This window comes from Perognathus longimembris, chromosome 7 (genome assembly GCF_023159225.1).
Source record: "Perognathus longimembris pacificus isolate PPM17 chromosome 7, ASM2315922v1, whole genome shotgun sequence".
Taxonomy (NCBI): domain Eukaryota; kingdom Metazoa; phylum Chordata; class Mammalia; order Rodentia; family Heteromyidae; genus Perognathus; species Perognathus longimembris.
The window spans coordinates 55,480,783-55,492,806 of NC_063167.1; the positions used below are offsets into that span (position 1 = coordinate 55,480,783).

General features: G+C 39.4%; 1 protein-coding gene across 1 annotated transcript in view; it reads left to right on the forward strand.

The window, feature by feature from the left end:
• Positions 1-12,024, forward strand: part of Miga1 (mitoguardin 1) — a 60,754-nt gene that overhangs the window by 11,603 nt on the left and 37,127 nt on the right. The window contains exons 4-7 of the mRNA XM_048351625.1: positions 2,143-2,279; positions 4,928-5,054; positions 6,671-6,801; positions 7,727-7,850. Of these exons, the coding sequence (XP_048207582.1) occupies positions 2,143-2,279; positions 4,928-5,054; positions 6,671-6,801; positions 7,727-7,850 (519 nt within the window). The remainder of the gene's footprint in view (positions 1-2,142; positions 2,280-4,927; positions 5,055-6,670; positions 6,802-7,726; positions 7,851-12,024) is intronic.

A 12,024-nucleotide genomic window follows, 5' to 3' on the forward strand; every position in this document is an offset into this window, starting at 1 on the left:
AAGTGACATTTGTTTTTCGAACTTGGATTATCTCATTTAACATAATGATCTTAGTTCTGTCCATTTTCCTACACTTTAGTGACATGGTTTCATTTTTATTTTGGCTGTTTAGTATTTCATGACCATGACCGTATATTTTTTATTTATTTATTTATTTATTTATTTATTGCCAGTCCTGTGGCTTGGACTCAGGGTCTGAGCACTGTCTCTGGCTTCTTTTTGCTCAAGGCTAGCGCTCTGCCACTTGAGCCACAGCGCCCCTTCTGGCCATTTTCTATATATGTGGTGCTAAAGAATCGAACCCAGGGCTTCATGTATCCGAGGCGAGCACTCTTGCCACTAGGCCACATTCCCAGCCCCATGACCGTATATTTTATAACCATTTTTTAATGGTACAGGGGTTTGAACTCAGACTCTCTTGCATGCTATGACAAAGAGGAAATAAAGGCTCTGCTGAAGAATGAGCAAAGGGATCCCAAAACCAGTTATCCTGTGCTATCATTTTAAATATGTAATTAATGTTAAATTTGTACAATGTATCCTAATTAGTTTAGAATATTGTCTGCCTGCCTGCCTTCCTTCCCTCTCTTTGTTCCTCCCCTTCCTCTCCTCTCCTTTTCTATCCTCCTCCTCTCTCTCTCTCTCTCTCTCTCTCTCTCTCTCTCTCTCTCTCTCTCTCTCCCTCCCTTTCTCTCTCTCTCTCTCTCTGTCTTGTGCCACTTGTAGGACTTGAAATTGGTTCCTCAAGCTCTCCCTTAGCTTTTTCTGCTCAACTCTGGCACTCTACTTCTTGAGCCACACCTCTACTTCTGCCTGTTTGGTGGTTAATTGGGCATAAGAGTTTCACAGGCTTTTCTCTCTGGATTGACTTCAAACTTCAATCCTCAATCTCAGCTGATTAGCTAAGATTACAAGCATGAGCCACCAGCGCCTGGGCTTCCCTGTTCCTTTACAAATGTTGTGTCTATTTCCATAGAATCTAAAGTTGTAGAAGAATTGCTGGCCTTCATTGAAGAATTTGTAATTTTTGTTAGAAATATGGTACATATTGTAAAATCATAGCACTAAAAACATTTCTGAACATGCTAGATTTTTTTTAGCTTTTTGTTACTTAGTGTTGAAGAGTTAAAGGAAACCCCATTTTCAGGCAGCCCCCGTTTTGTTGTCTGTTTAAACTGAGTAACCCAGGCCACCAATTATCCTGGCTAGCAGGACAAGCTTATTAGGGCCCAGCCAGTCAGGAAACTCCCTGCTTAAATCTAACCGCCCCGAATACCTCGAGCCCTGAGCCAATCAGATTTGTACTCGTATCCTAATCTTGCTTGAACACCTGATTGCTGTATCTTTGTTTTTTTGCCTATATAAGCTCTGTGAAATCTCAGCTTGGGGCCTTCCTCCTAACTTCCGCTGTGTCGGTGGGTAGGACGAGGCCCGACCTGCAGTTTACCTGAATAAAGCCTTGCTTTTGCATTTCAGAACGTCTGGCTCTCGGTGATCTTCTTGGTGGTCTTCTTGCGACTTGGGCATAACAGTGTCTTTTATGGTTTTGTATTTTTTTTCTTTTTGCAATATTGGGGATTAAACCCAGGACCTCACCTTGCCAGTCAAAAGATCTTTGTTATCTTTTTCTGTCTCTCTCCAAGAGCAGCCACACTCTGTTAGAGTGTGCCCTGCCTTTCTGTTTGTCTGCTTGTTTGCTTGCTTACTTAATAAAGCTCTGCCAAGTTTTCTTAGAAAAAAAATCTTCTCTTGAGCCATACCCTTACCCCTAGATTTCAATAGTGTGTTCATTTAATAACTTCAATTTACACAATTAAGTACAGTATGTTTGAGAAAGCAGAGCTTTCTGAACTAATAGATAAAAATTTAATCTGAAATTTATCATTAGAATTATTAATGCTTCTTTTTTTTTTTTTTTTGGCCAGTTCTGGGGCTTGAACTCAAGGCCTGGGCACTGTCTTTGAGCCTCTCTGTGCTCAAGGCTAGTACTCTACCACTTGATCCACAGCTCTATTTCCAGCTCTTTCTGTTTAAGTGGTACTGAGGAATTGAACCCAGGGCTTCATACATGCTAGGTAAGCACTCTACCACTAAGCCACATTTCCAGCCCTATTGATTCTTTTATATTTGTTTTTAAAATAGGTTCAAGTTGTTCCAGTAGTAGACAGAATTTGACATTATCTTTAAGTTCCACCAAAGACAAAGCATCTCAGTCTTGCAACTATGCCAACGGAGGACTTTTCAGTAAATACTCAGGTTCTGCACAAAGTTTGGCCTCTGTGAGTATGAAATATGTAGTATTGTTTTTCCTATTTTTGTTTATATATCTCTTATTACCTGTTACAGCTCTTAGAATGGAAAGAAACTTAAGAAATCATCTATTTGAGTCTGTTTTATTTAGGCAAGTAAAAACATATCCTTTAGGTAAATATTCAGGTGGTTTGATCCCAGGTTTCATTGATAGTCCATAGATAGGATCCTGTGAGATAGTTATAAAATAACATGCTTCAAAATAACTTGCTGTTCAGCATGTGGAGTCTATAGCTAGACTGAGTGCTGGGTCACAAAAATCTCTTGATGAGCCTGTTTAGGTCAAAGTACTGGGCTTGATGAAGCCAAGTATGGGCTTCCTCCCCTTCTCTGTTGAAGCATTTACATAGTGCTAACTAATAAGTAGATTTATTTTCTTCTTTAGGGCTTAATATTGTATTGACAAACGAGGAATGAAATTTATAGGTGTTTAAATCTGATATAGTTTGCTTTTAATAAAAATGTAGAGGCCAGAACAGAACAGGTAAGAAAATATGCAGTGAAAAATGCATTCCTAAACTACTTACTCAGTTCCCCTTCTTGGAAATAACAATTTTGAGTTTCTTTTTCTTGTCTTTAGAAAAAAAAATTTATTTTAAGTTCTGGCGCTTGAACCCAGGGCCTAGATACTGTCCCTGGGCTACTTTGCGTAAGGTTAGTGCTCTACCACTTGAGCCACATTCCACTTCTGGCTTTTTTTTTTTTTTTTTTTTTTTTGGCCAGTCCTGGGCCTTGGACTCAGGGCCTGAGCACTGTCCCTGGCTTCTTTCCGCTCAAGGCTAGCACTCTGCCACTTGAGCCACAGCGCCGCTTCTGGCCGTTTTCTGCATATGTGGTGCTGGGGAATCGAACCTAGGGCCTCGTGTATCCAAGGCAGGCACTCTTGCCACTAGGCTATATCCCCAGCCCCCACTTCTGGCTTTTTGGTGGTTCATTGGAGATAAGAGTCTCACAGACTTTCCTGCCAGGGCTGATTTGGAACTGTGATCCTCAGATCTCAGCCTCCTGAGTAGCTAGGATTACAGGTAGGAGCCTCTGGTGCCTAGCTTAAACTTTATATATATATATATAGCTTTGCTATAGACCACAGGCTGGTCTTGAATTCAGTATCTTCCTATCTTAATCTCCCAAAGTATGAGATTTCATGTGTGCACCATGTCAGTTTATTTTGTGTTTATCTGTTTTTTGTTTGTTTTGTGCTGGTCCTGGTATTTGAACTGTAGGCCTGGGTGCTGTTCTTAAGCTCCTTTTGCACAAGGCTAGCACTCTACCACTTGAGCCATAGTGTTACTTCCTGTGCTTTTTCTGTCACTAATTGGAGATAAGAATCTCATGGACTTTTCTGCCAAGGCTGGCCTTGAACCTAGATCCTTAGATCTCATCCTCCTGAGTAGCTGGATTAGAGGTATGAGCCACCACCATCTGGCTATATTTGTTTATCTTTTTAATATGAGACAAGGTTTCATTATGTTTCCCAGCTGGCCCTATACTTTTGCTCAGCAAAAGTATGCTAAGGAAATTTTAAAACCTCTTCTAGGATAGGAAAATCTAGAACAGCCTATAGACTTTCAGTTCTAGGACTGAGCAGGATGATGAAGAATACACCTATTCTGTAATCTAGACTTTCTTTTTTTTTTTTTTGGCCAGTCGTGGGCCTTGGACTCAGGGCCTGAGCACTGTCCCTGGCTTCTTCCAGCTCAAGGCTAGCACTCTGCCACTTGAGCCACAGCGCCGCTTCTGGCCGTTTTCTGTATATGTGGTGCTGGGGAATCGAACCTAGGGCCTCGTGTATCCGAGGCAGGCACTCTTGCCACTAGGCTATATCCCCAGCCCCCTAGACTTTCTTAAGTGTCCAAGTAGATCCTGCTTGGAAGTTTCTCCACTGATGATTGAAGTTGTGGCATTTAAATAAAATCGGCAATTTATGACAGTAGTGTAACAAGAATGACCTTACTGGACTTGCTCAAGCAATCTAGTCATTTCCTCTGCTGGGGCTGTGACCTGGATTCTACCTCAGTTTGCTTCAGTAAGTACTAAGTCTTTAAACTAGTGTCATAGCAATGGAGCAGGAGGAAGGGGACAAGAGTCACACAATACTAGGTAAAAGGATTTAAGAGACATGGAAAGAAATATGTTGAAGATAACTTCATGGTTTTTAGTTTGAGAAATTATAGACACAAAGTACTATTAGTGAAGTTGGGAAAGAGGAAGAACTTTTATTGTGGGAAGATGCTAAACTCCAGTAACACACTTCTAGGCATCATTTAGCAGAGTCAGCAAAGTCAAGAATTCTGAAGGAAAATAAGTTAACTTTCTTATAATAGGTGTAGATAAGATTTATAAATAAGTACTTAAATTAGTAAACATACAAATGCTTGATTTTTTTAATGGAAACAACTGTTTTATGTTCAGAATATTTTTCAACCTGTGTATTTGTCAGCAAACGGGTTCAAAATGTTTAGGGTCATGTGGGTCCTAAGTTTGATTGGGTTAATCAATTTTCTTCAGGTGGGAGAAGCATTGTAATTTATATAAATAGAAATAATATGGATATAAAATATCACAAGATACTACTCAAGGAAGATTTTGAAATAACTTTTGTCAATCTTAATCTTAGGTCCAGAGTGTCAATTCTTGTCATAGCTGTGCTTGTGGCAATTCTAATTCCTGGGACAAAGCAGATGAAGATGATATGAAACTTATAAATATTCCTGTGACCACTCCTGAGAACCTGTACTTAATGGGTAGGAATAACATTACAAAGTTTCAAGATACTGTGCTCATATTTAATCTGAAATGAAAAACAAACAAAAACCAATTAATTGCAGGACTAGGGACATAGCTGAAGTGGTAAAACATCTGTTTAGCAATCAAGAGAGAGGCCTTGTGTTTAAATCTTATATGGCCAAAAATAAACAATGAATTGCGGTTGAGGATATGTCTCAGTAGTAGAGTGCTTATGTAGCATGTGCAAGGCCCTGGATTTCAGCTGTAGTACTCAGAGGAAAAAAGCAAAACAAAACTAAAACTAAATTGTTCTAAGACAAGCAACTGTAACTTTAAATGCATCTTTTATCTGTTGGTCCTAGTCTGTAGAACATAACCAGTTTATTAGTTTCCTGAAGGTGCTATAACAAACTACCACAAAGATAGAGGCTTAACACAACAGAAATTTATTCACTCAGTTATAGAGGCCAGAAATCCAAAATCGTTATACTTGAGCTAAAATCCCAATGTCAATGTAGTCCTATTTCTTTGCAAGGTCTTCAGGAGAATATGTTCTTTGCATGTGCTTGTAGCCACGTTTTCTTTTGTGCATATCAACAATTTCCTCTGTGCATATCAACTCTCTCTCTTTCTGTACCTCTTTCTTTTTTTTTTTTTTTTGTCAGTTATATGGCTTGAACTTGGTACCTTGGTGCTGTCCCTGAGCTTTTTTTGCTCAAGGCTAGAACTTTACTACTTGAGCTACTACTCTACTTCTGGCTTTTTGGCAGTTACTTGGAGATAAGAGTCTCACAGATTTTCCTGCTCATGCTGGCTTCAAAGCACAGTCCTCAGATCTCAACTTCTGAAGTACTTAGGATTATAGATGTGAGCCACTGCCACCTGACTTCTTTTTCTTTTTTGGGGGTGGAATAGTTGATACTTTAATATTTTTTAGTATTGTTTGACATGTATAATTATTTTGTCTTTTTCTCCATGAAAGCTTTCTCGCAGTGGCAATATGAAATTCCTGTTTGGACTGTATTAACTATAGATTTACTTACTATCTTGCAGTTTTTTAACTTTGACACACTAATTTTTCCATCCATGTCAACAAATTGGAATAATAGTCATTAAGAACAGCATTTGGGGATGGGGATGGTAAAGAGTTCATTTTGAATTTGCTATGTTACTAACTTTTCTCTCAGATTATCACCTTTTTCTGAAAACTTAAAAACTATAATATCTTAGAAACTAGTTCTTTTTTCCTATTTATCTATATGTTTTCTTTTTAATTTAGGGGGAGATATGTTGAAACATAAAACTATTAAAAACTATTAGAAGTGTTGAACTTTTGATGAATTAATGATAATGCTCTAGATAAATTCTGAATATCATATACATTTGAGTTACATTATTTAAAAAATTAATTAGCCATTTCTGTCTAAGTTTTGGTTGACTAGAACTGTAGGACCAGGATATATTAGAGAATTAAAATTCTATGAAACAATACATATGTAAAATTATTCTGTGGTGTGGAAATTTCAGTTAGACTGTGACACTGGTGATGACTATAGGGAAAATTTCAGATCCAAATAATAGTATTTTTGCTTTGGTTTCACCAACTTTCAATAACTCTGGTTTTAATCTGTAGGTATGGAATTGTTTGAAGAGGCTTTGCGTCGATGGGAACAAGCTCTGACCTTTCGCAATAGGCAGGCTGAAGATGAAGCCTGTTCCATTAAACTGGGCGCAGGAGATGCCATTGCCGAAGAGAGTGTAGATGTAAGTGTAGCTTATTGCAGAGTCATCTTCATACCAGGAGGATTCAACACTTTTTTTTTTTAACTTTTTTTTTTTTTTTTGGCCAGTCCTGGGCCTTGGACTCAGGGCCTGAGCACTGTCCCTGGTTTCCTTTTTGCTCAAGGCTAGCATTCTGCCACTTGAGCCACAGCGCCACTTCTGGCCGTTTTCTGTATATGTGGAATTGAACCCAGGGCCTCATGTATACGAGGCAGGCACTCTTGCCACTAGGCCATATCCCCAGCCCCTCAACACTTTTTTAATTGCTGTGCTTTCTGTGCCATTTAGTAGAACTGGTCTCCCTCATCCCATATTATAGTCCCTCGGGACCATTTCTTATTGGGCTTGTTCTTTTCATTTAGTTACCATCCATCAAGTTCCCTGATGAGCAGATATGACTGCCAAAAGATTTGAAGAAATCTCTTTTGACTTTGGATTTAATGTTGTGTTCATAAAAGTTGCAGAGAGGGAGAACTGGGCTGGTTCTTAGTTGTTCATACAGACTAATAGCTCTCAAACTTGAGCAGGCATCAGAGTCATCTAGCACTTAGATTTGAGGACTCGATGCCCACGGATTCTAATTCAAGAGGATTGGAGTGGATCATGAGAACTGCATTTTGTATAAGTTCCCAGATGATAAGAATACTGCTGGTCTAGTATCCTGATTTTGGGAACCCCTGTTCTACTCTAGCTTCTTAATTTTACAGATAAATGGAAGATAATTTTGCTTAAGACATATAGCTAGAACGCAGGCTGACAACAGCTTCTGCAGAATTCTTTTCCTACCTATTAATAGTTTCCCTTCTCTTTTTTTCCCCTCCTGTCTTATTGGAAAGTAAAATCTTCTATGTTTCAGATTTAATACTCCAATCTAATATTTACCTTGTGTACTTGTTCTGTCTTGGAGGATATCATTAGCACTGAGTTCATCCATAAGCTGGAAGCTCTGCTGCAAAGAGCTTATCGACTACAGGAGGAGTTTGAAGCCACTCTTGGAGGATCTGATCCTAACTCCCTGGCTAATGATACTGGTAAGTAAGATGGATATCTTTTTTTTTTTTTTAATCTTTTTGGTTGGTCGAGGGGCTTGAACTCTGGGCCTGGGTGCTATCCCTGAGCTTTTGGGCTCAAGGCTTTGAGACACAGCACCACTTCTGGTTTTCTGGTAATTAATTGGAGATGAGTCTCACAGACTTTCCTGCCCAGGCTGGCTTTGAACTGTTATCCTCAGATCTCAACCTCCCGGGTAACTAGGATTACAGGCATGTGCCACCTGGAAGATGAATGTCTTATGTGGCGTTTGTGAAATGTATGATCTTCTATTATTGTTATATTAAAATATTAATATTATGTATTAACAAGTTTGATATATTTTATGAAATAGTCAAGGCATAAAAGTCTTATTGTAGTTTGTTTTTTACTTTTTTTCCAGTGAGCCTAATGCCCTTAAAAGTATAAATTCAAGTAGTTCCTATAGGAAGGAATGTGACATCATATTAAAAATAGGTGAAAAAAAATCCCAGTTCAAGTGTTGAAAGGAGAAAAAAAGGAAACAATAACAAAAAATGGGAAGGACTTACAAATATGTGGTTTGTGGTAGTTATCTTTTTTTGTCTTCCTTCTGCTGTCCCAGGTGCAGGCAATGTTCCTGCTTCCTACTTTACTTCTTACTTTTATTTACTCTTCTTACTTTTATTTTTTCTTATTTATTTTTCTTTTCTTTTCTTTTCTCTTCTTTTTTGCCAGTCCTGGGGCTTGAACTCAGAACCAGGGCACTGTCTGTGATCTGCTTTTGCTCAAGACTAGCACTCTACCATTTGAGCCGCAGCACCACTTCCAGCTTTTTCTGTTTTTGTGGTGCTGAGGAATCGAACCCAGGGCTTCACACATGCTAGGCAAGCACTCTTCCGCTAAGTCACATTCCCAGCCTGCTTTTTTTTTTTTTGGCCAGTCCTGGGCCTTGGACTCAGGGCCTGAGCACTGTCCCTGGCTTCTTTCCGCTCAAGGCTAGCACTCTGCCACTTGAGCCACAGCGCCACTTCTGGCCGTTTTCTGTATATGTGGTGCTGGGGAATCGAACCTAGGGCCTCGTGTTTCCGAGGCAGGCACTCTTGCCACTAGGCTATATCCCCAGCCCCCAGCCTGCTTTTATTTATTTTTCAAAAGTATGTAGCACAGATTGGCCTCAGATTCCTGAGTGCCAAGATTACAAGCATGCATGATCCATGACACTGAGCTTGATGTTTATTTTTAATAGGCATAATGTTTTAACCTATTTTGGGGGTTACAGATCAGAAGATAAGGAAGTGTGTGTGTGTGTGTGTGTGTGTGTGTATGTGTGTGTATGTGTGTGAATTTGAATTTGGCTTCATACTTGTTAGGCTGGCTCACTACAGAAACACACTCTAGTAATGCCATATTCATGTCAACAAATATAAGTTGTGAAGGCCTTGTTTTATATTTATTTTCCTATAACTTCTTTGGTAAGTTTTTTTTATTAGAATGTTATTTGTAGTGTTTAGTAAGTAGTAAAAAGAACAGAGAAGGAATTTTAAGAGTTCAAATGTGAAATGGAACAACTTGAAAGGATACAAAGTGGCAAGGAAAGCCACAGGGAATATGAGATAGGAAAAAGTTATGTAGAAAAAGGAAGAGGACAGTGCCTGTGCTGTTCTAAGTTTCCACTTGCTGCTTGAGAAGGATCATGTGGCTGTGTGGCTATTGTTTCGTAGTCCTCATAATTTGCATCTCAGGATTTGCCTATTTGGCATGTCCACAGCTTCTTTTTTTTTTTTTTTTGTTCTATAGTCTTCGCTAGAGGTTGGTGGTAAGCTCCATCTCTTACCTCTTCAGCTTATAAAGATTTCTTTTTTTTCTTCTATTGTAAGGGTAATATACAGAGGGGTTACAGTTACATAAGTAATGAGTATATTTCTTGTGGAACATTGTTACCCCCTCCATTTTTGTAGATTTCTTAAATTTCCAGAGCATATCTTATATTTCTTTCAGATAAGAAGACCCTTGAGCTAGTGGTTTAATTTCTTTGGTCTTCAAGTTGTTTCTGAGGAAATTATATTAGTTTAAAATTCTAAATAGATAGGATTTTTAGACTGGGACTCTAATCAGTCTATAAATATTTTAGTTTAGATTTGGAGTATGTTCCTGACTGTCTTCATTCATGGTGGTTTTCTTTTTTTGTGTGCTGGGCCTGGGGCTTGAACTCAGGGCTTGGGTGCTATTCCTAACTTTTCTTGTTCAAGACTAGAACTCTGAGCCACAGTTCCACCTCTGGCTTTTTTCTTTTTTCTTTTTTCGGCCAGTCCTGGGCCTTGGACTCAGGGCCCGAGCATCATCCCTGGCTTCTTCCCGCTCAAGGCTAGCATTCTGCCACCTGAGAGCCACAGCGCCCCTTCTGGCCGTTTTCCATATATGTGGTGCTGGGTAATCGAACCGAGAGCTTCATGTGTAGGAAGGCAAGCACTCTTGCCATGTTTGTTTTTTGTGTAGAAGATAATTGGAGATAAGAAGCTCACAGACTTTCCAGTTTAGCCTGGCTTTTAAATGCAATCCTTAGATCTCAGCCTCCAGTAGCTAGTATTACAGGAGTGAGCCACAGGCAACTGGCCCCACTTATGTCTTAACTTAGCTGTCACTGCCTATTAGTCACTGCCTATTAGTCTGGCTTGCTTTTCCTCACAACCATTCTTTGTCAATATTTTGTGAGTTATCCTGTTGCTTGTGCATGGGAATTCATGCAATGGTTTCTTTCTTTTCTTATTTTTTAAAATTTTGTGCTAGTTCTGGAGCTTGACCTTTGGGCCTAGATGCTGTCCTTGAACTCTGTTTTACTTAAGCCTACCACTCTACTACTTGAGCCACAGCGCCACTTCCAGCATTTTCTGTGATTAATTGGAGATAAGTGTCTCACTGACTTTCATTCCCAGGCTGGCTTTGAACCGCTATCCTCACATCTCGGCCTCTTGAGTAGCTAGGATTACAAGTGTGAAACATGAGTGTCCAGCTTCATACAAGGGTTTCTGTGATTATTGTGCTTTTAATTTTTATTTAAAATTTATAATCTTCATAATATTCTACAACATTGTCATTCTTTGTTTTTGTTGTTGTTGTTCTGGTACTGGGGCTCAAGCTTAGCTTCTCAAGACTTTGCTTGGCTCTTTTTGCTTAAGGCAGACATTCTACTACTTGAGCCAAAACTCTCCTTCTAGTCATTTGGTGATTAATTGGAGATAAGAATTTCACAGGGGCTGGGGATATGGCCTAGTGGCAAGAGCGCTTGCCTCGTATACATGAGGCCCTGGGTTCGATTCCCCAGCACCACATATACAGAAAATGGCCAGAAGTGGCGCTGCGGCTCAAGTGGCAGAGTGCTAGCCTTGAGCAAAAAGAAGCCAGGGACAGTGTTCAGACCGAGTCCAAGGCCCAGGACTGGCAAAAAAAAAAAAAAAAAAAAGAATTTCACAGATTTGTCTGCTCAGGTTGGCTTTGAAACTTGATCCTCAGCTTTGAATTATTGTAGTAAAATACCACAGATAATCAACATAAAAAAATAGAAGAGGTTTATTTTGGCTCATAAGTTTCAGTCCAATATTGATTGTCCTGTCATTTTGGGCCTGTGTCAACACATCATGGCAGGAGTGGGTGGTAGAGGAAACTCTTACCTTGCGCAGCAGAGAAGCAAAGAGAAAGAAGAGAAGTATGGGTTCCATCATTCCCTTGAGGTATACCCCCTTATGACCTAAACATTCCCACTAGGTCCCACCAAGTTTCCACTCGCTCCTTATAGCACCAAGCTAAAAAGACCAAGGCTTTATTAACACATGGGCCTTTAGGAGACATTTCAGATCCCAACTATTATATTTATTGTACAGCTATTTTACTGTTCAGAACTGTAGGAAAGGAATTTTCCAGAAATATCTGCCAACTTCTGATCTAGATATTTCCTAATTATCCTCACGTTACTTCCTGGATCAAGGAAGCATTTGTTAATGCCCCAAGTATCGAGTAGGGAATCCTCTCTGATGTGCCCCATTTTTCTTTGTCCTGGAGGACAGGAATGGTGTAATTCATTTTTTAACCCTGTTAATGGCATTTCCTTAGCCATTCTTAATTAGTGAATCATTATGGGATATACTTCTAAGCTCCCAGGCACCAAAAGTTTCCTCCTAGCTTAAACAGTAGTTATTT